The sequence below is a fragment of the Suncus etruscus genome, chromosome 10 (genome assembly GCF_024139225.1).
Source record: "Suncus etruscus isolate mSunEtr1 chromosome 10, mSunEtr1.pri.cur, whole genome shotgun sequence".
NCBI lineage: Eukaryota > Metazoa > Chordata > Mammalia > Eulipotyphla > Soricidae > Suncus > Suncus etruscus.
Genome location: NC_064857.1, coordinates 96,708,425 through 96,736,258, shown reverse-complemented (window position 1 = coordinate 96,736,258; position 27,834 = coordinate 96,708,425). Strand labels below are relative to the sequence as shown.

General features: G+C 41.7%; 1 protein-coding gene across 1 annotated transcript; it reads right to left on the bottom strand.

Annotated features, from left to right (window-relative positions):
- Positions 1–2,757: 2,757 nt before the first annotated feature.
- FAM221A (family with sequence similarity 221 member A) lies at positions 2,758–25,847 on the bottom strand. Its single transcript, XM_049781719.1, has 7 exons — positions 25,773–25,847; positions 23,988–24,161; positions 20,266–20,456; positions 17,507–17,713; positions 10,252–10,353; positions 5,639–5,721; positions 2,758–2,841 (listed from the first exon to the last, which is right to left on the bottom strand). Exons 1-7 carry the CDS (start codon positions 25,835–25,837, stop codon positions 2,758–2,760), a joined length of 906 nt encoding a protein of 301 aa, XP_049637676.1. The 5' UTR covers positions 25,838–25,847.
- Between the last annotated feature and the right edge of the window lie 1,987 nt (positions 25,848–27,834).

Here is a 27,834-nt window from a genome sequence, read left to right as displayed (position 1 = left end):
GTCTAACCCAGTGCAGGAAAGGCAACTGGAGTTTAGGGCTCTATGTTGTTCTCTACACCCCAACAGCCATTTAAGTAGCAAGACTGAAGAGAAAGCAGGAACCTTCATTTCTTTGTGGGTGAATCACAGCCTGAATAAGAAGAAAATCCTAAAGATCCAGCTGACTCAGTTCACTGGACCAGAACAGAAGGCAGACAGTCCTGGTATCCTTGCGGCAGTGACCATAATGACTGCACAGTGACTAGCAAGAATGACACCCTTTTACCCAGACTGTGGATGGGGGGATGTCGGCCAGACTGTCACCATGGGGATTTTTCCCCTAAACCTTGACTTGGTATGATTTGTTTGGGGTCTTTGAGTATACTCTATAAAATCTGCTACTAAGGTGTGTTAAGAAAAGTGGATACCAACCAACCCATAGGTTTGGGTTCTGGGGAAAGGGAATTTCCCTGCTGGATATAAGCATGCATCAGAGTTTCAGCACAGAAGGAGCTGGATCTGAGGCAAAAGCTGGAAGAGTTTTGGGAATGCTGTCAACCTGAGCTGTTTATCCCAAATATCAATAGGGTCTTTAAGAGAATGTACTCAGACTCTAGTGGGAGCATTAGTTAAGGCAAATAAGGAGGAAGTCAGCAGTTTAATTGTCTTAAAGTGCCAGTGTATGCCACATAACACTACCTCTTCTTGGCTCAATGGAAGAGGCATTCAGGTCCATCCTGTGGGGAATACAAGGTTTGGGCATGTGCCTCTTACCATCCCCTCCCCTTATCTAGATTATTGCAATGAGACTGCAGAGGCCAATATAGTTGCATGGGGAAATAATCCCCATCAAAGTTAATTGGGCCATGGCTTTGTGTGTATCAAGGAACTGACAGCCTGTATATCTGTCACTGTTTTTGCACACTCAGATTATTTTTACATCATCAGTAATTCTCCCATCCCAGGTGTCATACCTGGCAGGAGAGTGTGGGTGAGAATATAAACTCTCCCATCAAGTGGATATTGATCAGGAAGTTAGCTGAAGTTGCTTTCCAGAGCAGCTGGGACTAGACCTAGGCTCTGGAGTAATAATGAATCTATACTAACAAATCAGAAGATTCAGCCATGAGGCACTGCAACAGGTGAAGGCTAGTTTGCAGGAGTGAAGAAGGCAAGGGAAAGTTTCTGCCACCTGGTATAAACAGTGGTTCAATATCACCCTAGAAAACCTCCCTGATTAAGATGCTTGTGCTAAGGCCTCAGTCTGTGCCCACAAATAGGGACGAGGATGAGGAATCTCAAAAAGAGTCAAAGATTTGACTCAGATCCATAAGAAGAGGAGGGAATGTTGGGACCTGAATTCCAAATAAGGAGGGATGCCATTTTGTAAAAGCCACATGGCAGTCTTCTTCTTAGGTTCTGAGCAGGGAGAAATACCATTTTTGTTTGTTTGTTTGTTTTTATTTTTGGGCCACTCCCGGCGGTGCTCAGGGTTTACTCCTGACTATCTGCTCAGAAGTAGCTCCTGGCAGGCACGGGGGACCAGAGGGGATGCTGGGGTTCGAACCAACCACCTTAGGTCCTGGATCGGCTGCTTGCAAGGCAAACGCCGCTGTGCTATCTCTCCAGCCCCAGAAACACCATTTTGTAATGACCACATGGTGTGAGCCTATTTCCATAGACCCCGCCTCAGTCTACCTGGCCATACTAGGTAGCCAATCAGGGAAGGACAAGGGAGCAATAGGAAGGTACCTCTAGACAAGAGCCAATTATTTTAAAGATCATCAGAAAGCTAGAACCTCCTATCCTATATAATCCCATTCATGATCCTGGGCGGGATTCATCTCTCATGGGAAAGAACCCTGACCTGGTCAGTTAAGAACTGTTGGCAGGCAGAATAAAGGTTAAACTTTACTCCAATTTGTGTGGTCTCGTCCTTCGATTTCTGGACCCTAACATTTGGGGGCTCTGCCAGGATTCGAACAACAGTGACCCAGCCACCAAGGCTTCCTAGGTCCCACGAATACACCTGGACACCCTCAAGGTATGTGAGAGCCTAGAAATGGAGCTCTGGGGAAGCCCTAGAAGGAGAAACTGGACACAGTACGACTCCCGAGGGCAGAGGACTAGAGGGACGCCCTAGTCCTCCCAGGGGTCACACCAGGGGGGGCACCTACATGGGTTTGAGTTCCACTCGTGTATGCCCTTGCATCACACTGAGGGTGATAATCCCACTAGGGAATCCCGTGGGTTCAAGTCTCATGGAGGTTCCGGCCCCAATTTTAACTATTTTGAAATTTTTAAATGATCAGAACTCTCAATATCTCTTAAACTTTACTAATCTGCAAAAGTTTAATATGATAAAATACAAATATGCCCTTTCAGGTTTTTATCCAGAAAAATAGCCTTCTTTGTTAGAAAAGATGGAAAGTACATACAAAATAGTAAATATAATTTTTTTTTAAGTTTTTGATTTTTGGGTCACACCCAGTAGTGCTCAGGGGTTCCTCCTGGCTCTATGCTCAGAAATCGCCCCTGGCAGGCTCAGGGGACCATATGGGATGCTGGGATTCGAACCACGGTCCTTCTGCATGAAAGGCAAACGCCTTACCTCCATGCTATCTCTCCGGCCCCGTAAATATGAATTTTGACAAATGCTAAACAAGGTACTTTTGTACATAAAAATATTATTTTTGTACTTTAAAAGAAATAATTTAAGAACAGCAACAGCTATTACATTTACATAAACAAAAAAGAGATATAATTGAAGGACGATGTTCATTTTCCAGTCTTTTGTGAAGCTTTTGTGGATGATGGCAACGGTGCTTCTCCTTTCTTCTTAGCAGCCTTTTCCATTTTTATCTGTAAATTTAAAAGACTTGATATCATAATCTATAAAATGTGCTAAAGAAAAATTTTACACACTCCTTTTGGATTTGTGCCTTATTATCATTTAAGAACTGAACAAAATTTATTATTAAACTGCTAAATACTCTAAAGTCTAATAGTTGAAGGAGCCTGTTTGCATATTTTAATGTAGTTTGATACAAACTTTACAGAAGAATTTTAGTAACATAGGGACTGACTGGGGCCAGAAAGAAAGTACACGAAATAAGTCACTTTCCTTGCATATAGCCACTTCCAGTTAAATCCCCAGCACTACATATGGTCTGCCAAGTATCACCAGGAGAGATCCCTGAGTACGGAGCCAGGATTCATCCCTAAACACTGCTGTATGTGGTCCTTCCTCAAGAAAATAGGGGGCAGGGGCCAAAGATATAGTACAGCAGATAGGCTTCTTGTTTTGCACACAACCAATCCGGGTTCAATCCCTGGCATTCCATATGGTCCCCCAAGCCCGCCAGAAATAATTTCTGAGTGCAGAGCTAGGAGTTACCCCCTGATCACTGTCAGCTGTGGACAAAATAGGTGGGCAATAAGATAGTGCAAGGGTTATGGTGCTTCCCTTGCATGTGACCAATCCCAGTTTAGTCCCCAGGATCATATGGTATCCCAGCACCAATGGTGTAACCAAAAATGTAAATAAACATACTTTACATAAAATAGATTTCTTTTCATTGCTACTAAAATTTTTAAACTGTCTAAACTTATAACCAGCCTAAGACACATTCTTTATACCTTAGTTTATAGAATATACCTAGTATATCTAATAGCTGGGCCATCTTTGGAATATGAAACACTTTTGAGAGTTTCAAACAGTTCTCTACCAATCCTCAGGTCTTTCTCTTAAAGATTGTTCATTGTACATGAAGCAAAGCAGCAGATGCAAATTCTGCACTGCAGCCTTTAGACTCTTAGAAACCCTTTGCATATGATTAAAGAACCCGAGTAGGGGCCGGATAGAAAACATAGTGGTAGAGTGTTTGCCTTGCATGCAGTCAATCCAGGACAGATGGTGGTTTGAGTCTTGGCATCCCATACAATCCCCTGTGCCTGCCAGGAGCAATTTCTAAGCTCAGAGCCAGTAGTAACCCAAGCGCTGCCAGTGTGATCCACAAACCAAAAAGAATAAAAGACCCCAAAGTAGAGCATGCAGGTCTCACAGATGGCATAAAAATGGCACACACACACACATATACACACACACTCATACTCACACTCACACACACACTCACACTCACACACACACAACAACAACAATAACAACAACAACAAAAACCCTACCGAGCTCTTCAAATTGCAAATAACTTCCCAGATGAGTCTCTTCCCTATCTTTTCTCACTCCTCTTTGAGGTAGTTAAAAACCTCATTTATAGAAGCCAGAAAGTTAGCACAGTGGTAGGGCGTTTGCCTTGCATACAGCCAATCCAGGACAAATGACTGTTCGAATCCTGACATCCCATATGGTACCCTGTGCCTGCCAGGAGCGATTTCTAAGTGCAGAGCCAGGAGTAATTCCTGAGTGTTGGCAGGTGTGACCCAAAAACATACCCAAAAGAAACCTAATTTATAAAATATACTTGGGCTGAAGAGAGTAAAATAGAAAGGGCAGTTGTCTTTCATGGCTGAGCACTGCCAGTTGAGGAAACGGAGGGAGGAATCAAATATTTATATGACTCTATCAGTCAACAGATGATCAGGACTCCCAAAGAACATTCCATTAGTCTGAAGCAATAAAACAGTGAGTACAGTACCTGCCTTGTACACCTGACCCAGGTTCAACCCTAACAACACACATGGCCCCACTCGAGCCTGCCAAACCAAATGCCTGAATGCAGAGTTACAAATAAGCCCCAAAGCACAGCCAGGTATGCTCCCCACTCTAAAAAACGCAAAGAAAAATTCTGAGACACACATCATAAGCCTCAGATAAAAGAGAATTTGAAACCTATCTCTACCATTTAGTAATTTGATAAATTATTTAACCAATAGTTTTCTTTCTTTTCCTTTTTTTTTTTTGTTTGTTTATTTGGGCCACACCCAGTGACACTCAAGAGTTACTCCTGCTATGTGCTCAGAAATTGTTCCTGGCTTGGAGGACCATATGGGACACTGGGGGATCGAACCATGGTCCAGCCTAAGTTAGCACTTGCAAGGCAGATGCCCTACCGCTTGTGTCACTACTCTGGCCCCTTAACCTTAACCAATAGTTTTATAACTTGTAAAAAATACACCATAAGTGTACAACCCTATGTACTAAGATTGTACTAAAAATGTAAATATGATATATAAAGATTGAGTCATATAATAAACTCAATAAAATAAATTTTTAAAAAGCATTCTCTTGTGGGTGAGGAAAATAAAGCATTTTTCTTTCTCCTCTCATTTATGGCCAACCATCACCTTTGTAGTAACACCAAAAAGAGCAAAGGTGCTTAAAACAAAGAGTGAAAGTAGCATTTGCTATTTTGAAATAGGACTGATGGTTGATGTTTATTATTGATTTTTTTGTATATTAAATCAATCTTTATGGCCTACATAAATTAACCAATGTATGAAATATTATTCATTCATATATATATTCAATGTGTTATATATTATTCATTTACCCTATTTCTATTTAAATTGTTCTAAATAAGCCTTACAAAGCCAACAGTCTAGACTAAATAAATGATCTTTAATAAATGACCCACCAACAATTGCTCTACATTATCTATCTTACAAGTAAGTGTTGAATGCAAGTTTCCCATAAACTTACCCTTTCCTGGTATCGTCTTTCAAAGAAAGCCATATCATCCTCTTCAGGTCTCCTTAAAGAAGAAACTTGATTACTTGTGCCTGCTAATAAGAAAAAAATATTCAATATGTAGAATTATAAGTCGTCCTGAAACAAAAAACTGAATGAGATTTCTTCCTAACAAATGGTATTTTATTTTTCAAACCCGAAATAGACAGAATTAATAACAAAATTAATAACGGATTTTACTAGCCTATTATTTCTTGGAGCAGAACATGTAAGTCAGAAGCATTTACAATGATTAAACATTTTCCAAATAGTCAAATGACTCTTATTAAATAACACCTTATTTCATACAAGAGAATACTTATCTCTGTTCAACTACACTAATCTAGAAATTCATGGAACACTGATGCACAGAATTATAGAATTGGTATAGTCTGAAACTTTACTTTTCTACAAATTAATATGATGAAATCTTATTAACATTCAATATGGGTAGAACTTTTAGGAGGCCATAACAACTGTGAATAAAATCATCATTCTTTTAAGAGACCTCCCACTCCAGACAGAATCCTCCCACTTAAACCATGTGGTACATACAGAGAAAGCAACAACTATGAACCAAGAACTCATTGTCCAGGCTGGCATCTTGTTCTTGTACCTCCTCACCTCCAAAACCATGAGACACAAAGTTCTTTTGTATTAAGTAGATACCTAATAATCTGTGTGACTTGGTTACAGCAGCTCAGAAGGTCTAAGACAGTTTGTGTAGGCAACCAAAAGGGATATTAACCTGCCCTGACATTTTTCAAAATAAACCAATTCTGACATATTTCATTCAAATCCACTGTATAAACCTAGATAAGGACTGAGAACTTCAAGTTGCTTTAGGAAAGAAAATATGGCTTCTCTGTAGATACAACAGCAACCAAGTCTCAGATTGATATCTTAATTGAATCTCTCATGTCCAAAACAGTAGGTGTTAGAGGTTTGCCTTGTTGTTGTTGTTTTGTTGTTGGCCCAACCTTCAGTGCTCAGAGGACTATGCTATACAGGTGATCAAACTCAGATTCTCACGTGTAAAGTGAGTGCTCTAGGGACTGGAAGGATAGTACAGCAGGTAGGGTATTTGTCCTCCATGTGGCCAAGTGATCTCTAATAAATCCTGATCACTGCCAGGGGTGGCCCATAAACAAACAAACAAGCACAAAAAGCATGTTCTCCGAATCTTTAAGTAGTGTCCCTGACCCTATTTTCCAGTTTTTAAAGCATATGAATTCATCCTCATCCAGCAATACAAGTCATATAACATCAGTTATCACAGACTACAGCCATAGTCTTTCAACCACTTCTAACAGAGCCTTATGATATAACCACAAACAACTGCTTAGACTTGTGAGCTATCTATCCATTTGCCTGAAAACCCTTGGTTTTCTTTGGATCACATTGAGCCATTTGAACTAATCCTTTTGTATGCTCCCTTCTTTCATTGAGTTGCATTTTATAGGTACTTTACTATTTATTCTGGTAAAATAGCATTTTATCGCCTTCATCAAAGGTGATTATCATAAATGATATCAGAAATGCTGCACTTGCTGAAAAGAGTTTTTAAGGACTTTGGGAACTTCATGGAGCGTCACATCTAGATAAGTTTCAAATCACCGTTAGTATAAACTGTCAGCAGCATAAAGAATGCATGTTCCTCCTTGCTCAGTGACACCATCCTTTATGCACTGACTGTTACTACTCTCAGTCAAAACTGAAGTTTGATGGCCAAGTAGATAGTACAGAGAGGAGGGCACTTGCCTTGCACATGACAGACCTAGGTTCAATCACCAACATCCCACATGATCTCCTAAGTCTGTTAGGAGTGATCCCTGACTGCAGAGCCAGGCATAACCCCTGAGCAGTTTTTGTGACTCATAAACAAAACAACAACAATAACAAAACTCTAAAGCAATTATAACAACCTTCAAAGATAACAATTATTTTCTTTTCCTGGATTTTTTTTTTGTTTTTGTTTTTGTTTTTGGGCCACACCCGGTGACGCTCAGGGGTTACTCCTGGCTATGCGCTCAGAAGTCGCTCCTGGCTTGGGGGACCATATGGGATGCCGGGGGATCGAACCGCGGTCCTTCCAAGGCTAGCGCAGGTAAGGCAGGCACCTTACCTCCAGCGCCACCGCCCGGCCCCCTTTTCCTGGATTTTAATTTATTTTATATTCAATGAATCCCTCATGATGTTTTTTGTAAAGAGCCTGATAATCACTTGTAAAGTTATGATGCATGAAAACATGGTTTCAAATTTTTAAATCTCATTTTATAATATTTTTGAATATTTGGGGGCATGGAGGTAGGGTGTTTGCCTTGCATGAAGAAGGATGATGGTTCGAATGCCAGCATCCCATATGGTCACCCAAGCCTGCCAGGAGCAATTTTTTAGTCTAGTGCAAGGAGGAACCCCTGAGCGCTACTGGGTGTGACCCAAAAAAACAAAATAAAATAAATTGAACATTGAATACTAATCATAAATTCATTATTATGATCTTGTTATCAATAGAGAACAGAGAACAGTATGTCCTTTTTTTTTTTCTTTTTTTGGTTTTGGTTTTTTTGGGTTTTTTTTTTTTTTTTTTTTTTTTGGTTTTTGGATTACACCCAGCGGCACTTGGGGGTTACATTTTGCTCTGTACTCAGAAATCACCCCTGGCAGGCTCAGGGGACCATATGGGATGCTGGGAATCAAACCACTGTCTGTCCTGGGTCAGCCGCATGCACAGCAAAACACCCTCAGATTGTGCTATCTATCTGGCCCTGCCATTAGTTTTTAAGAAACAAATTAATTCCCAGGGGAGAAAATTTGTTCACACCTGATAAAGCATGGGGATTACTCCTAGCTCTCTACTCAGGGAAACCATATAGTGTTGAGATTCTAATGCCAGGCAAGCACTTCAACCTCTGTAATTTATACATGATACAATCAGCTAACCTATCCAGCTAACCTTCACACTGCATTGCATACTTTGTGCATCCTTTGGGGTTTTTTTCTTCTTTTGTTTTGGTGGGGGCATGGGGGCTCTGTGCTCAAAGATCATGTCATATGCCACTTTAGCTCCCTCTGATCCTGGATTCTACTTTGGGGAACACTTAAAGGAACCAATTGAAATCACTAGAGGGCTCTCTTATCCAAACATCAGAGCAGAAATATATACCTAGACAAGTTTTTAAAAATTGGGGCCCGGAGAGATAGCACAGCGGTGTTTGCCTTGCAAGCAGCCGATCCAGGACCAAAGGTGGTTGGTTCGAATCCCGGTGTCCCATATGGTCCCCCGTGCCTGCCAGGAGCTATTTCTGAGCATGGAGCCAGGAGTAACCCCTGAGCACCGCCGGGTGTGGCCCAAAAACCAAAAAAAAAAAAAATAGTTTTTAAAAATTGAAATTAGGGGGTGCTGGAGCGATAGCACAGTGGTAAGGCATTTGCCTTGCACACGGCCAACACAAAATGGACCCTGGTTCCAATCCCAGCATCCTATATGGTCCCCTGAGCCTTTTCTGAGCGTAGAACCAGGAGTAACCCCTGGGGTTTGAGGTGTGACCCAAAAAAAAAAAAAATAATTCAAATTAGGCCCCAGGGCATAGTGAAAAGAAAAGAAATTGAGTGAAGGAAGATCAAGATAATTTGAAATGATGGGGTGAGGGGCCAAGGGGACTCAAGTTCATTAGTAGTGTTAAGGAAGGGCAGAACTAAATTTCCAAAACACAGAGTAAACAATGAAATCATAAGACCCCAGCATTTTGTTTGTTTGTTTCTGCAATCAGAAATCACTCCTGGCAGGCTCAGGAGACCATATGGATGTCAGGGATCAACCCCGAGTTGGCCACATGCAAGACAAATGCCCTACCCACTGTACTATATTGCTCTGGTCCCATGAGACCCAAACTTTAACAACTAAATGTTAAAAGGTGCCTGTTATGATGGCAGGCTGGAAACAGGGGAGTGGAAGAGGGTATGGCATGAAATGGACTGGGAACATTAGTGAAGGGAAGTTGACACTGGTAATGTCCTAAAATATTGTATGTCTGGGCCGGAGAGATAGCATGGAGGTAAGGCGTTTGCCTTTCATGCAGGAGGTCATCGGTTCGAATCCCAGCGTCCCATATGGTCCCCTGTGCCTGCCAGGAGCAATTTCTGAGCATGGAGCCAGGAATAACCCCTGAGCACTGCCGGGTGTGACCCCCCAAAAAAATATATATATATTGTATGTCTAAAACTTCACTATGAATAACTTTGTAAATCACAATGCTTTTAAATAAAAAAAAAATTTAGGGACCAGAGAGATAGCACATCAGTAGGGCATTTGCCTTGCACGCTGCCAAGCCTAGAAGGACCAGGTTCTATCCCAGGAATCTCATTTGGTCCCCCAAGCCTGCCAGGAGCGATTTCTAAGCACAGAGTCAGAAGTAACCCCTGAGTGTCACCAGGTGTGGTCTAAAAACAAAAAAGAAAAAATGTTAATTCAAATTATAGTATTACTGGAATCAAATAGTAATCAAATTACAATAGGGAAAGGGGTTGCTAGAAATATTAATAAAAGTTTTATACTTTTAATAAAAAATTTATTTAATTATCACCTTTCTGTGTTTCTTGAGAACTAGAAGATGTCTGAAATGATTTTAGAAATGGGTGGTCCATGGATGTATTTGGAAAGTCTAAAAATTCAGTTGAAGATACACCTGAGAACAAAACATAAAATAAAAATTAAATCTCAATATGCAATGATCCCAAAGAAGCTGTTACTTTTTTTGTGTGTGTGTGTGGTTTTTGGGTCACACCTGGCAGTAGTCAGGGGTTATTCCTGGCTCCAGGCTCACAAATTGCTCCTGGCAGGCACAGGGGACCATATGGGACGCCGGGATTCAAACTGATGACCTCCTGCATGAAAGGCAAACGCCTTACCTCCATGTTATCTCTCCGACCCCGAAGCTGTTACTTTTAATATGAAATAAACTAGAACCTCAGAAGAATAATAAGAAAAAATCCTTTCTACAAAAAGGGATTTTTAAGTCAGAATTTTATCTTCTATAAAGGCAAATGACAATATTTTTTTTTATTTCTCAGAGGACATTTTTACAGAAAAAAAATATGTGTACAAATGATAAATATTATGTAATTCTCTGTCAGCAAAGAAATTTTAAAAAAAACTTAATATACTCACAAAATACTTTGAGAAGTCATTTGTATGTGTAAGAACTGTATGTTGAATAGAGTAGAATAAATATTTTTTGTTTGTTGGAGCCATTGCCAGCAGTGCTCAGGGCTCACTTCTGCTCTGTGATCACGGATCACTCCTGGTGGAGCTCAGAGATCACATGTGGCACCATGGATCAAGCCCAGAACAGTCCTGTGGAAGGCAAGTACCTTACTCACAGAAAACAGCCCTGTTTTCATTCTTTACCGAACTGTATAAAAACTATAAAGACAATTTCTATAAATATTATATATATAAAAGTATAAAGACAATAAAATAAGAGAAAATCCACAACTCTACACCACAAACTACAATGAGCAACTGCTTCCTTCCTTTGGGACCAAAAGGAAGAAAGCTGCAGAGAAATGTTTAACTGTTCTAACTTCACAAAACTACCACTTGCCCCAACCTCCCTCGCCCCCACCATGACTGAAAGTAATACATTGTCAGTTTGTTTGGGTTCTAAAAGTTAGTCCTGAGGACTGTGGCAGGATGACTGGCAAGCAGAGACCCTGGGCTCTTCTCACAGCATTTCTAACTATCGGTTAGATGGTTAACAGAATGAAATATAGGACCAGACTACAGAGCAGCATCGACCTTACAGAAGGTCACTATAGAGAGGATTCCCAGGAAACCTTTCGAGAAAAAGGGAGACTGTGACCTGAGGCACAGATAAACAGAGAAATGTTTTACTCCAGGGAGCAGTGGGCCATAGGGACTTATCAGCTACCAGTCCAGGCTGGGGAAGCAGATAGACACAGAAAATCATACAGGCACCCACATCCCTATTCCCTATTGCTGAGATGCCTGGCATGATTAGACATCTCTGCAGTAGCTGACACGACCTTGTCCAGGAGCAGGAAGACCAGCATAGCCTGTAATCCCCCGGATCTAGGCCATCCTGGTAGGAGCTGCTCCTCTGTTCCTCTGGACTTGAGTAATGCAGAGCAACTGTTCTTGCCACCCATCACTCTTCATCATTGAAGGTGCTACAGCCTCAAGTCACTGCCTAGTTATGTGGGGTGAAAGTGATTACATGGGAGACAGTTCACTAAAAGCACCTAGAGTGTGGAAGGTTCCCCTCACTGTGCCATCTGAGACTGTTCCTGAGACTGACTCTTCCACAGTCAAACCCACAGCATCAGCCTGCTTTCCCCCATCCTACCCTCTGAAGGATTAAGTGGCTGAACCTAGACTAGGGCTAGCACAGCACAAAACAAAGGGACAGCTGATCTCCCAAAGCATCAGGGAAAGACTGGACTATAGAACCAGTCTAGAGGAGAGGGAGATTGCCAATCTCGGCACCCCCAACCCCTAGCACTAGCAAGCCTTAGGAGGTTTGACAGTGCTGTAACTCCATTAGTAACTTCTGCACTTTCTGCTGCCTCATCTCCCCTGTGTGGACAACAGACCTCAAATCATTTAAGCATGTGCTATGTTGTCCCTACAGAGGGCAACAACATCAGGGTTACAATCTGCCACTTATAATTCTGCTATAAGGCCTCAAGAGCAGGTTAAGCAAAAAACAACTACACAACTCAACGCAAATAATTTAATACACATTAATTTAATTTAGTATAATATTAAACAAAATTAGAAAACAGCACATTCCCACAGATTATTAAACAAAGTAAAACCCTAGGAAAAAGCTCAAATGTAAATATAAATAAATTGAGGGCTTTGAGGAATATTTCAACAGGTTGACCACATCTTTGCATAAGGTTTAATCATTGGCACGATATGATCCCTCAAGTACCACCAAACACTCGTCAAGAACAAAGCCAAGAGTAGCCCTTATGCACTTCCAAGTTTGACTCCAAAATAAAACAAAACCAAAAATGTAATGAAATGGCATAGTTTCCCTGGAGAGTCTAAAACAGTGCATATAATAATGTAAGGTGAAATTTTAGAAAAAAAAATATGGATAAAGAAAATGAGATCTACTGAAACCCAAACACAATCATGTATGTAATCAAGGTGTTTAAAAAAAAAAAGAAAGAAAATGAGATCTGTAACAAGGGCAAAAATTATTTGAATAATTAAAACATGGGGCCAGAGAGACAGTAGAGTAGATGAGGCATTTGCCTAAAAAATCCCAATCACTATTGAGGAAATTAAAACCATAAACAAAAGTCTTCCCAAAAACAAAAGCCCAGGCCTTGTGGATTCACTAATAAATTCTTTCAAACCTTTCAAGAGGAACTACTACCATTCCTGGCCAGGCTCTTTCATGAAAGTAAAAAAAAGGGAACACTTCCAAATAGCTTTTATGAAGCCAATATCACCTTGATACCAAAACCAGGCAGAGATGCTGCCAAAAAAGAAAATTACAGACCAATATCCCTGATGAACACAGCTACAAAGATCCTCAACAAAATCCTGGCAAATAGGATCCAATGCCTCATCAAGAAGATCATTCAATAGGATCAAGTAGGTTTCATCCCAGGAATGCAAGGATGGTTTAACATCCATAAATCTATCAACATAATACACACATCAACAACAAGAAAAATAAAAATCACATGATCATATCAATAGACACAGAGAAAGCATTTGATAAGGTCCAACACGCATTCTTGATAAAAAACTCAGCAAGATGGGAATGAAAGGAACCTTTCTCAATATAGTTAAGGCCACCTACCACAAGCCAATGGCAAATATTATCCTCAATGGAAAAAAACTAAAAGCCTTTCCTCTAAATTCTGGTACAAGACACGGCTGTCCTCTCTCACCACTCCTATTCAACATAGTACTGAAAGTACTTGCTATAACGATTAGGCAACAAAAAGATATCAAGGGAATCCAGATAGGAAAGGAAGAAGTCAAGCTCTCGCTGTTTGCAAATAACATGATACTCTACTTAGAAAACCCTAAATACTCTACCAAAAAGCTTCTAGAAACAATAGATTAATACAGCAAATACAAAATTAACACACAAAAATCAATGGCTTTTCTATACACCAATAATGATAGGGAAGAAATGGTCATTAAGAAAACAGGGGACTGGAGAGATAGCATGGAGGTAAGGCGTTTGCCTTTCATGCAGGAGGTCATCGGTTCAAATCCCGGTGTCCCATATGGTCCCCCGTGACTGCCAGGAGCTATTTCTGAGCAGATAGCCAGGAGTAACCCCTGAGCACTGCCGGGTGTGGCCCAAAAACCAAAAAAAATAAAAAAATGCTTTTCCAAGAAAACAATCCCATTCACATTAGTACACAGAAACTCAAATATCTTGGAGTCAACTTGACTAAAGACATGAAAGACCTATACAAACAAAACTATAAAACTCTGCCTCAAGAAATAAGAGAGGACACATGGAAATGGAAACATATAACCTGCTCATGGGTAGGCAGGATTAACATCACTAAAATGGCAATACTCCCCAAAGCATTGTACAGATTTAATGCAACCCCTCTAAAGATGCCCATGACATTCTTCAAAGAAGGATCAAACACTTCTGAAATTCTTCTGGAACAATAAACACCCTTGAATAGCAAAAGTGCTCCTTAGAAAAAGAAAATGGGAGGCATTACTTTCCCCAACTTTAAACTGTATTACAAAGCAATAGTTATCAAAACAGCATGGTATTGGAATAAAGACAAACCCTCAGATCAGTGGAATAGGCTTGAATACTCAGAAAATGTTCCCCAGACATACAATCACCTAGTTTTTGATAAAGGAGCAAGAAATCCTAAATGAAGTAAAGAAAGCCTCTTCAACAAGTGGTGTTGGCACAACTGATTAGCCACTTGCAAAAAAGTGAACTCAGACCCCCAGCTAACACCATGTAGAAAGATAAAATCCAAATGGATTAAAGACCTTGATATCATATCTAAAACTGTAAGGTATACAGAACAACATGTAGGTAAAACATTCCATGGCAATGAGACTAAAGGTATCTTCGAGGAGGAAACAACACTCTCCAAACAAGTGGAAGCAGAGATAAACAGATGGGAATATATTAAGCTGAGAAGCTTCTGCACTTCAAAGGAAATAGTGTCCAGGATACAAGAGCCACCCACTGAGTGGGAGAAACTATTCACCCAATACCCATCAGATAAGGGACTAATATCCAAAATATACAAGGCACTGGCAGAATTTTACAAGGAAAAAAAACAAACATCTAATCCCATCATAAAATAAGAAGAAGAAATGAACAGACACTTTGTCAAAGAAGAAATACAAATAGTCAAAAGACACATGAAAAAATGCTCCACATCACTAATCATCAGGGAGATGCAAATCAAAACACCCCAGAGATTGGCACACATCACAAAGAATGAGAACAAGAAGTGCTGGCAGGAATGTGAAGAAAAAAGAATTCATTTTCACTGTTGGTGGGAATGCCCTCTAGTCCAACCTTTATGGAAAGTGATATGGAGATTCCTCCAAAGACTGGAAATTGAGCTCCCATACAATTCAGCTATACCACTCCTAGGGATATACCCCATGGACACAAAAATACAATACAAAAATTCCTTCCTCACACCTATATTTATTGTCGCACTATTTACAATAGCCAGACTCTGGAAACAACCAAGATGCCCTTCAAGAGATGAATGGCTCAAGAAACTGTGGTAGATATAGACAATGGAATATTATGCAGCTGTCAGGAGAGATGAAGTCATGAAATTTTCCTATACATGAATGTACATGGAATCTATTATGCTGAGTGAAATAAGTCAGAGGGAGAGTGATAGACGCAGGAATAGTCTCACTCTATGGGTTTTAAGAAAGAAAAAAAGGGGCCGGAGAGATAGCATGGAGGTAAGGCGTTTGCCTTTCATGCAGGAGGTCATTGGTTCGAATCCCGGCGACCCATATGGTCCCCTGTGCCTGCCAGGAGCAATTTCTGAGCCTGGAGCCAGAAATAACCCCTGAGCACTGCCAGGTGTGACCCAAATATCACAAAAAAAAAAAAAAAAGAAAGAAAGAAAGAAAGAAAGAAAGAAAGAAAGAAAAGAAGAAGAAGAAGAAGAAAGAAAGAGAAAGAAAGAAAGAAGAAAGAAAGAAGAAAGAAAGAAAGAAAAAGAAAGAAAGAAAGAAAGAAAAAAGAATGAAAGAAAGAAAGAAAGAAAGAAAGAAAGAAAAGAGAAAGAAAGAAAGAAAGAAAGAAAGAAAGAAAGAAAGAAAGATAAAAGAAAAAGAAAGAAGAAAGACAAAAAAGAGAAAGAAAGAAAGAAAGAAAGAAAGAAAGAAAGAAAGAAAAAAAAAAGAAAAATGAAAGACATTTTTACAAAATTCTCAGAGACAAGAGAGAGGAGGGCTGGAAGGTCCAGCTCATAACATGAAGCTCACCACAAAGAGTGATGAGTGCTGAAATAACTACATTGAGAATTATCCTAACTATGTGAATGAATGAGGGAAGTAGAAAGCCTGTCTAAAGTACAGGCAGGTGTGGGGTGGGGAGGAGGGAGATTTGGGACATTGGTGATAGGAATGTTGTGCTGATGAAGCAGGGTGTTCTTTACATGACTGAAACCTAACTACAATCATATTTTTAATTATGGTGTTTAAATAAAAATATTAAAAGAAAAAAAGAAAAAATTGAAATTAAAATTCATAATATTTAATAGTCTGAAGAAAGAGGTCAATGGGTATGCAGAAGGCCTGAGGTGGGTCCCCTAGGATATCTATGATCCCAGAGAAACACCAAAGGTAATCCCAGAATATCAAGGCAAGAGAACTACTACGTGTGACCAAAGATACACATACAAAAATTGTAATAGTTGATCTGTGGAATACAACAGTGAGGCTTAACAGTAAATATGAAATAGTCAGGGGCTGGAGCAATAGCACAGTGGTAGGCTATTTGCCTTGCATGTAGCCGATCCAGGACCGACCTTGGTTTGATCCTGGTATCCCATAATGTCCCCCAAGCCAGGAGCTATTTTTGAGTGCATAGCCAGGAGAAAGTCTTGAATGTCACAAAGTGTGGCCCAAAAAAAAGAAAAGAAAAAGGAAATAGTCAATGGACTTGGTGAATCAGAAATTATGGTTGTTCTCCTAAAACCTGGACTTGAAACCAACATTACCTCATTAGAAAACACTAAAGTAAATTAAGATTAAAATTAAAAATAAGGGGCTGGAGCAATAGCACAGTGGTAGGACATTTGCCTTGCACACACTTACCCAGGACGGACCTGGGTTCGATCCCAGTGTCCCTTATGGTCCCCCAAGCCAGGAGCAATCTCTGAGCACATAGCCAGGAGTAACTCCTGGAGCATCACCAGGTGTGGCCCCAAAGCCCAAAAAACAAACAAACAAGAAACAAGAACACCAAAAAGTTAAAAATAAAATGAGGGGACATTTTCTGGAAAAACAAATGAAAGCTATAATGTTCTTTTTGTTTGTTTTTGTTTTTTTGTTTTTTGGGCCACACCCGTTTGATGCTCAGGGGTTACTCCTGGCTAAACGCTCAGAAATCGCCCCTGGCTTGGGGAGACCATATGGGACGCCAGGGGATCGAACGGAGGTCCTTCCTTGGCTAGCGCTTGCAAGACAGACACCTTACCTCTAGCGCCATCTCACTGGCCCCGAAAGCTATAAAGTTCTAAACAAATGTTAGACGTCACTATGTTATCACATATAACAATAAACAGTTTTGACAAGCTCATATTTCCTATGTCATCACTTACCAATTCCACTGTCATCCAAGCGCATATAGCCTTCAGCCAGTGAGCTGAATCCTGTTAATCCTCCCATTGCTGCATAAGGTACGTCCTGTCCGACTGGTTTGCCTTGAGCCAGTCTTTCTTGCTTAGTTTCCACTACTGTGTCATGGGCATATGCAGGTTGACCACAACCACAGGTGAAGCAACTGTGGAATCCGGAACACTTGGAACCTGAATCCAGATACAAAGGGACTTAAACATTTTTTAAATATAGGTATTGCATTATCTTCCCTGGAAAGGTTTACTTGATTGAAGCAGCCTAACTCTGGATTCTTCCTCTCTTGTCTATGCCCCGAAACTCTCTTAGTTACTACTCTTAATTCTGGAAGATAACAGAATAAGAAGGGGAGGAGTGGGAAATCAATTTATATACCAAAAGAAATTGGTATAGTCTTGGGGCCAGAATGGTGGCATGGAGCAGTAAGGCATCTGCCTTGCCTATGCTAACCTAGGACAGACCGCAGTTCTATCCCCCTGCATCCCATATGGTTCCCCCAAGCCAGGAGTGATTTCTAAGCGCATAGCCAGGAGTAACCCTGAGTGTCACTGGGTGTGGCCCAAAAAACAAAACAAAAAAAAAAATATGGTACAGTCTTATATGCCATATGAACTTATATACCAAAAGAGGGGTGGAGAGATAGTACAGTGGGTAAAGCACTTAGTATTCAGCCAATCTTGGTTTGATCCCCAGTATTCCATAAGATACCCTGAGAACCACCAGGAGTGATTCCTGAGTACAGAGCTAAGAGTAACCCCCAAGCACTGCTGGGTATAATCCCAAAACAAAACAAACAAAAGAACTTATATAACAAAAGAAATTGGTATATTGATAAATCATCCAGGAAATTCTGGTCTTATTCTCAAAAACTAACTAGAAGCCTGTATGTAGGCACAGTCCAGAGTGAGAAGCAGATGAAGAAATAATGTAGAACCTTCCTTATGCATCAATTTCCCATAATAGTCCATTGGAAGCTCAACCCATAGGTATAGAAAGGACACATTGGAATACTGCTTAGCACCAAAAAAGAAGAAAGTACTGATAGATACTATTGATGAATCATAAACCATAGTAAATGAAAGAAACTATAGTTCCTATAGTTTCCTATAGTTCCTTGTAAATCAAATATCTAGGTAAATAATCATAAAGAAAGAAAACAAATAAGTCGATAGTTTCCTAGGGCTGATGAAAGGGCAGAAATAAGATATGACTACAATGAATATGGAATTTCTTTCAGGGTGATAAAAAGATTTTTAAAGTTTACTATGACTTGCACAAGTCTGTAAATATATTTAAAACCATTAGATTATACTCTCTAAGTGGAAACGTTGTATATCAATTTTATTTCTGTTATCAGGAAAAACAAGCCACATTGAATTGGATTCAGAATATACCATTTACAAAATCTTTACACATTCCACTTCCAAAGGCATATGGAAAACAAGGCACATTATTAGCCTTATCCAACTACTCCCAAACTTAGCTCACAAAACATATCAATTTCTGTAGCTGTCAATAAAAAATGTTTTGGATGGCAGGAAAGGGTACAATGGGTGAAAACACTTGCCTTACATACGCTGACTCAGGTTTGATCCATGACACCTCAGATAGTCACCTCTAGTCCACCAGGAGTGATCTTTGAGCACAAAGCCAGGTGTGCCTAAAAACAACAATTTTTTTCTTCCCCACCTCCTCTAAAAACAATTTTGGGTATTTTTTTTTTTTTTAGCCATATCAGACAGTGTTCAGGGGCATGATGCTCGAGTAACCCTTGACAATTCTCAGGGGTTACTGGGATAAAACTAGGAACAGTTGTATGCAAGGTACCACTGTACCATCTCTCCAGTCCTAAGATCATGTTTAATATTATATCCTGAGATGTGAATTCAAATTACTACAAAAAACAACTAGCTATCTGAAATAACTATCTCCAATAAAATTACCAGAGTAATGCTCTCCTATTTATTTCTGTATGGTCCCAAAAACATGGCACTCACATCTCCACTCTTGAAACATGGGCTTTGATACTTTCACATTGGGATATGTACTGGGGCTCTCTCCATCTTTTGAGAAACCTGTAGTCTCTCTCAAGCACATCTCTGTCTCTCTCTCTCTCTTCCTCCCATTCCTCAGAGTTTATAAATAAAACTTGTTTTTACTTGAAAACAATCATTATGTTTTTCCTCCCAGTCTACGTTTTTGATAATGACATAAGAACTAGCCAGCAAATTGCACCCACTTTTCAAAAATTTGAATCAGACCACATCTAAGTGGTTATTTACATGTTATTACTATGATTTAACTTACTTGTATTTTAAGAGTATAGGGTTTCTGCAAAAAAAAAAAAAAAAAAAAAAAGAGGAAAAAGGGCCCGGAGAGATAGCACAGTGGCGTTTGCCTTGCAAGCAGCCGATCCAGGACCAAAGGTGGTTGGTTCGAATCCCGGTGTCCCATATGGTCCCCCGTGCCTGCCAGGAGCTATTTCTGAGCAGACAGCCAGGAGTAACCCTTGAGCACCGCCGGGTGTGGCCCAAAAACCAAAAAAAAAAAAACAACAGAGTATAGGGTTTCTGGCAGCAAAGCATACAAGTAATCTTTTCCACACAAATAAAATAAAATGTTAGCATAACTATCCATTGTATTCTTCTTAGTTATTTCACATCACACTAACTGTTCAGTAAAGAAAAATATGTTCTGTGTATGAGCTGGAAACCATGGAACTCACAAGCATTGCACGCAGAGCCAGGAGCAGCACTGTGCTGGTCAGAAAAGTGTTTGCACCTACAGCGAAGGGGCCTCGTGCCATTCAGAGGGATGTAGCAGTAGGCCTGGCATTGGCAGCCTGGCACTTGACAAGGCAGGTTGATGGGGCGCTGCTGTGGAATCGTTTCAAAATCGGTTTTATGTTGTTTATACCTTAGAAAGTAAGAGAGGGACAGTAAGCACAATGAATACAAGACTAAAGGTAAAAATTTTCTATTATGTGCAAATAAAAGTATTTTTTAGATTTTGTCTCTTTTGTAAGGCAAAATGAACAGGCTCTGTTGTGTGTTGTTTTGATTTGATCAAGGAAAATCTTCAAGTTTACAGTCTTTTACTTTTATTTAATTTTTAGCTATTTGATTATTTTTCACAGCAACATACAAATAAAAATAATACAAATAATACAAAATAAAACAAAATAATGCAAAGAAAATAAAAAAAGAAAATTGAAAGAAGATCAGTACTTGTATAATTTAACCTGATGTCATTTGTTTTTAACTTCAAACTAAATGGTCATCTTTTATAAAAGCTAAAGCTCTGTGTTCAAACCTAGGCCACTCACTTCCTTCTCCTATGCTGAGTCTCAAAACACTGTGAAATGAGGGGTCAGGAGGCAGCTCTGTGGTGAGGGTACATGGCTAGCACGCATATGCCTGGTCCATCAAGCATCAGTGAGTGCAGCTCACAGGGCCCCAAACACTGCTTGGTGTGACCATGCAGTGCCCAGCATCACTGGGGACCATAGGGTCCTCCAATCATCACCATGGGTGAATCCTGAGCATAAAGCCAGGAGAGCTAAAGCAGTCTGAGTGATGCCAGGTGTAACCCAAAAGAAAATAAATAAATAAAAATTAACTATAGTAAAATCTATGACAGCTGCTGGTTTTAGATTGAGTTTTCTTTCTACATCGTTCGTTTTTTTTTTGTTTGTTTGTTTTTGGGGCCACACCTGGTGACACTCAGGAGTTACTCCTGGCTCTACGCTCAGAAATCGCTCCTGGCTTGGGGAACCATATGGGACACCGGGGGATTGAACCACGGTCCATCCTAGGCTAGCGTGAGGCAGAGGCCTAACCCCTTGTACCACCGCTCTGGCCCCATCTTTCTACATGTTCTTAATAACCTTGACTCACCTTGGCTATTGGGATAAAATAATATAGAAAGTGACTTCACTTTCTAAAGAACTTTGAAAGACTTAACTTTGCCACTGAAGCTGGACTGAGTCCATTTGCAGGTAAATCCATGACGTATACACACAAATAAGAGACTGGCCCTCTGTTCACATAAGAAAAACCTAAAACTCACACAAATTTGCCAAAATTCCTCTGCCATTCTGAAAGATATTAGCACACCCCCTCACCTTCCATTCCTCCATGTGTTTGTAGCTGGGGTTACTAAAATAAGGAAGTTTAAAGTCAATCTATATACAAATCACTCATCCTAGCAACTGCCTAACAACCTCTGGCAAACTCCCAAGTACGTAAATAACAACTACTCAGAGTCTCATGAAAGTGCCCCAGAATTTATGCAAACAAGGTGTACTCCTCCCAGGGCTCCAGAAAATTACAGTTGTTACCTAAAAATAAAAAATAAAGGGGCCGGGGAGATAGCATGGAGGTAAGGAGTTTGCCTTCCATGCAGAAGGACAGTGGTTCAAATCCCGATATCCCATATGGTCCCCCATGCCTGCCAGGGGCAATTTCTGAGTATAGAGCCAGGAGGAACCCCTGAGCATTGCCGGGTGTGACCCAAAAACCAAAAAAAAATAATAATAATAATAATAATAATAATAAAAATAAATAAAAAATAAAAAATAAAAAAATCATTGGCCCAGTGATTTTCTTCTATAAAGACCTTTGGTCCTTTTGAGCTTTTACAACTGTGGCTGTCAACAGTAGCAATAATAAAATGTGAAAAATAGCACAGTTAATGCAGCCAAAAGCATGCCTCAGACAGCAGAAAAACACGCCAACCACTGGACTACTGAACATTGTGTATTGCCCTTTCTTCCTGGTGTTCCCTTTGAACATAATCATCTGTAATCAAGAGCCGGATGTTTGTATTTTTATTGGTTTAAATAAAGACAACGCTAAGAGATAGTATATGGATAGGATGCTTGCCATGCATGAAACTCACGCAGGTTCAATCCCAGACATTCCATCTGGTTCACTGAGCATGCAAAGTGATTCCTAAGTGCTAAGGCAGAAGTAACCCCTGAGAATCACCAGATGTGACCAAAAACAATAAAAAAATAAAAAAGATAATAAATCCACTGCTTAAAGTCAAAAGAGTCATTAGTCTAGTGGAGAAGTGAAGTCAATTCAAGTAGTTCTGCAGAGAGTGCAGAACTTCCCAGGCTTCACCGGGGCTAGCCCTGGAAGTCTCTGAGCACTGTTAGGTGTGGCCTGTGTGCTCTGGTGGCCCTAGAATTGAGATGCCTCTGGTGGTTCCCAGCACTGGAGAAACTGGGCAGCACCACACCCTGGGCCTTCACATTGAAATAAATGACTGGTTAACTGAAAATCACTGGGAGCAAAACTTGGTCTCCTTGAGTACTACTAGATTGGTTGCCCAGAAACATCAGTCCAGTAGTTTGATGATCCTTCCTTGGCCTTGTACAGTGAGAGAGCAGAGACACCCAGTCTAAAGGAAAGAATTCTGGCCAAGTTCCAGGAGCACTAAAACCATTTTTTATCTGTGGCAGTAAAAGATGCAGTAAAAGGTGACAAGATTCTATTAATGAGTTCTAATAGGATATGATTTTTATTATTTTTATTTTTTTGGTTTTGGGAGTACACCCAAATGTATGTTTGCTTTTAGTTTAGGTTTTGGGATACAGCCAATGCTCAGAGCTTACTCCTGACTGTGCTCAGGGATCACTTCTAATGGTACTCAGGATACCAGATGGGATGCCAGGGATTGAACCCAGGTCCATCGAGTACAAGGCAAGTACCTTATTCACTATACTATCTCTTCAGCCCCTACAATATGATTTGCTTTTTTGTGAGGGTGTGGGGTTGGACCCTACCTATAGTGCTCAGGGTTTACTCCTGGCTCTGCATTCAGAAATTACTTCTAAAGGCCTCAGGGGACCATATGGGATTCTGGAGATCAAACCAAAGTTGGCTGTGTGCAAGGCAAGCATCCTACCCAATATACTATCTCTCTAGTTCCAGAATATGACTTTTCAAAAACCTGCTACAGCATGCAAAGAAAATACTTTAATTTTTAATTTTAATTTTTAGTAGATATATAATCTTTATATAAAGATTTCTTTTATAACAGGAGACAGGGGCTAAGAGGAGTCAGGTACATTGGTGGTGTTTTGGAAGGCTAGAACGAAATACCCAAACCACAGAGTCAGTAACACTGAATCATGATACCTGAAATTTAACAACCAAACTTAAAAAGATACCTGCTGTGATGGCAGGCAGGGGTAGGGTACAGCTATGGGGTGGACTCTGGGAACATTGGTGGAGGGAGGCTGCACTGGTGGTGGGATTGGTGCTGAAAACTTCTATGTCTAAAACTCAACTATAAATTACTTTGTAAATCACAAAGCTTTAAATAATAATAAAGATTTGTTTTAAATGTTTCTTAAGATCACAAACATTATCTATAGAATGAAGATATACTTTTTTATATTTTCTGATCATAAGGAAAGATAGCAAGGAAAATTTTTACCTATGTATACAAAAACATAATGTCTCTGGGCCCACGAGTTTACAATCCATACCAGTTGGTGATCGCCAGCTCACATATAATCTGTTCTGTAAACGCAGAGGTAAAATTTTTCTTTTGTATTGTTCATATTCTTCAGGAGTAAAAAGTTTCCCCCCATCATCCTCACCAACAATTCTACAACAATAAAAAAATGTTTCTTAAGCTTACACATCAATATATATTTTTAAAATCAGTTAGGAGCTATGAGACTATCAGCCTTTATACTTAAATAAACAGTTCAGATCCACAATATAACTTTTTAAAGTCATTAAATTGAAATTTGGATTATTTCCATTTATTTGAACTCCCAGTAAGCAAAGGTACATTAAAACAAACTCAGAGCCTTTAAAAGGAGATTATTTGTATTTTGGTTATATATCAGAGCATCTCAGACTGTATCATATTTACAGACTCAAGGATTTTGATCAAGCATAGATTCAGTCTAACACTTCCAGGAAGGCCAGAGATCTGCCTTTTTAACACCATAACAAGAAGCCAGGGAAAGGGTGTGTTTCTGGCCTGCATTCACCATCATTTTATCTCTCCAAGGTTCTTTCTATCTAGGCACCCAAGCACTCTTTCATAGAGCTGTTATAGCTTGTCTAATGAATGCTTATCATAACCATGTCCACTCCACCCTCCATTTTCTGGGCCAAGCAAAAGAGACTCATTTACCGGGACCCACACTGCACACGTGTCAAAGAGCTAACATCCTTCTACACCACCGTCCATCAACCTGCTCCTGCTCTGACTTGGACCCCAGAGGATCTGTCTCTGCACGGGCTCTAGGACCTGCTCTGAGCACAGATGCAGGGTGGGCATGTGTTCCCTAGAGCCAGTGCGTTGGGGTTCAGGCCTCTCCCCTGGGATTTTCGCCCCTGTACAAAGCATCGATGCTGCAACCCCCGGCCTCCCTCTCCGGTGATTTCCACTCACGCAGTTTTCCAGCTGTCAACAATGTTTCTTAGGAGACCCCCCCCCCCAATTCGTGGCCACTGGGGCAATCGCCCAACGTGCCCGGCGCCGTTGCTCCGGACACCAGCAGCACCCAGGAGGTGGGGTGCAGCTTTGCAAGAAGTCCACGACGTTTCAAGTTAGTTTCCTATGACGGAACGTCTGCCCTCGGGTTGCCTGCTGACTTCTACACTGAAGCCCAGCACTCAAGTGCAATTCTCCAAGGCCACTTGAGAAACAAACCGGGGGCCGGGGCGATAGCACAGCGCTGGTGCTTCTGCCTCGCAATCGGACGACCCGGGACGGAGCCCGGTTCGATCCCCGGCACCTAGGGTCTCCCGGGCCTGCCAGGAGCGACTTCAGAGCGCCGCCGACGTGGCCCAAAACCCAGAAAAGAAACGAACTGGGGGTGGCGGAATAATAGCACAGAAGGCTGCCAAGAAAGAAGGGTTCGATCCCCGGCGTCCCTTAGGTCCGACCCGAGCACAGACAGCCTCGCCAGGAGTGACGCTGAGCTCAGAGTGCGAAGGGAGCCCGAGCATCGCAGGCGTGGCCCCCAAACCAACCAGCGCGAAGCAGACCCTGCAAAAATCTGGCTCAGGATCTTCCTCGGGCGGCCGGAGGAGGCTTTGGCTCGGGCCTTTGCCTCGGGCTCCCGGTAAGCCCCGCTACCCAGGAACCCTTCCGCCGTTTAGTTGCAAGAAGACACATCTGGAACTCGGGCGTCAGCCTCCCCGCGAAGGAGTCGGGAGCCCAAGCGCTGAGCCCCGGCGGCGGCGCCCCGAGTCCCACCTGCGGTACTCCACGTACTCGTCCACTGCGGCCGCGCCGCCGGGAGGCAACGACAGCCGCTCCATGGCGCGGGAAGGAGCCAGCCGGCCGAGGGCCACCGCCGCCCCGCCGCCCCGCCGCCCTGCCAGCACCGCCCCGAAGGCCGCGCCACCCGGCTGCCGCCCCAAGGCTGGTCGGGCCCCAAGACTTCGGCCTCCGCCGCTTAGCTCCGCCCAATTGAACGCTCCGCCTCGGCCACTCAGCTCCCTCCGCGGCCTCGCCCTCGCCTCGCCCGGCCCCGCAGGGCCGGGTGTCCCGGTCGAAAGCCGGAGGAAGGCCTGAGAGAGCACGGGGGCAGAAGGACGGCGGTTCGAATCCCGGCACCCCGTAGGGTCCCCCGAGCCTGCCAGGGACGGTTTGAGCGAGAGCCAGGAGGAAGCCCCGCGCGCCGCCGGGTGTGACCCCAAAGCCAAAAGAAGTGCAGATGCCCCGCAGAGTGTCGCGCTGGCAAAGGCTCGGCTGCTTTGTGCTGGAACCTGCCACAGGTTTGAGGAGGGCGCAGGGCTCTCAAACTCAACGGCCCTCCGTACAACGTTTACCCCTGCCCTAGAGGAATCTTTTTGTTTTGTTTTAGTACTTTGGGTCACACCCCCAATGTTCAAGGCTTACTACTGCACTCAAGGATCACCCGGACTTTGCCTCCTGCGGCCCCCAGGTAAATTGAGTTTGGGACCCCTGACTGGTCTGGAGACCCCTCTGCAGCATCGCCAGTCCCAGGATTCAGAAACAAGGTCCTTGAAGGAGATACCAGACCGACCCCCATCATCGGAGATGCTCTTCAGAGCTTAAGTGCCAGTAAAAAGTGGACCGGTTTCCTTACCACTCTCTGTGTTAACAGTGCCAGTCACAGAGAGCATGGAGGCAGGGCGTTTGTCTTGCATGCAGAAGGACGGTGATTCGAATCCGGCATCCCATATGGTCCCCAGAGCCTGCCAGGAGCGATTTCTGAGCGGAGAGCCAGGAGGAACCCCTGAGCGCTGCAGGGTGTGACACCCCCCCCAAAAAAAAAAAAAGAACGATTGTAGCTATAAATACCGAGAGTTAAACCGCTTCTCACTGATTCCTGAACTCATACTCTTTCCATGAACAAAATAATTTTCTTTCAAAAAGATTGTATGTTTGAAATCCAACTACGAAGAACTCTTTTAAGTCACAATGATTTCAATAAATTCTTTTTTAAAAGATATCTTGAGTTGATGGGAACAAAACCCTGAATTATCTAAGATTCCTTTTAATCACCTAACATTTATTAAATACACAACCATCATTAAAGGGGCAAAAAAGCTTATTACACTTTGTAAGTACAAATAGTATATTTTATTTCATCCCTGAAAAGAAGTCTACATCTAATAAGAGACTGAACGATTTTCCAAGCTCTACCTGACAATGTTATATAATTAACTTCTTCATATAAATGTACAGAAGAAAAGAATATGGAAAAGCAATCTGTCATGAAACAATATTTTCTCATACTTATTTTCATAAAACATCAACTATATTGCTCCCTTATTTGATAGCATATTAGAATAATGAAAAATACAATAACCAAATTTAATGGGAAAGTATGTGTCCCAAACAGTGCTCAGGGGCTAATCCTGAGCTGTTCACTGCTCCAGCAGTTCACTCTAAGGACCCAGGATATGGGTCCGGAGAGATAGCATGGAGGGAAGGCGTTTGCCTTGCAAGCAGAAGGACAGTGGTTCAAATCCCGGCATCCCATATGGTCCCCCAAGCCTGTCAGTGATTTTAAGCATAGAGCCAGGAGTAACCCCTGAGTGTTGCTGGGTGTGATCAGTCTCTGTGATGGAGATTACTGGAGCCACCCCACCTCTATGTGGCCCTCCAGTGCTCAGGGGGTCTCCGGGGCTATATCAAGCAATACTCAGGAGACCAAGTGTCCCTGGAATCTAAAGTGTGTCAACTTTATGAACAGCACGTGCTTTCACCTCTGTACGATCTCTCTGGCCTGACAATAACCAAATTCAAATCCAACAGAGTCTAAACCTAAAAGCAAGCTGTGCTT

Excerpts from the sequence above, each read along its gene's own strand:
- FAM221A (XM_049781719.1), bottom strand. The coding sequence starts at position 25,837 with ATGGAGCGGCTGTCGTTGCCTCCCGGCGGCGCGGCCGCAGTGGACGAG. Across the intron at positions 17,714-20,265 it reads TGGCTCTGCGTGCAATGCTT|GTTCCAAGTGTTCCGGATTC; the intron begins GTGAGTTCCATG and ends ATCTGGATTCAG. Across the intron at positions 2,842-5,638 it reads AAAGACGATACCAGGAAAGG|ATAAAAATGGAAAAGGCTGC; the intron begins GTAAGTTTATGG and ends TTAAATTTACAG.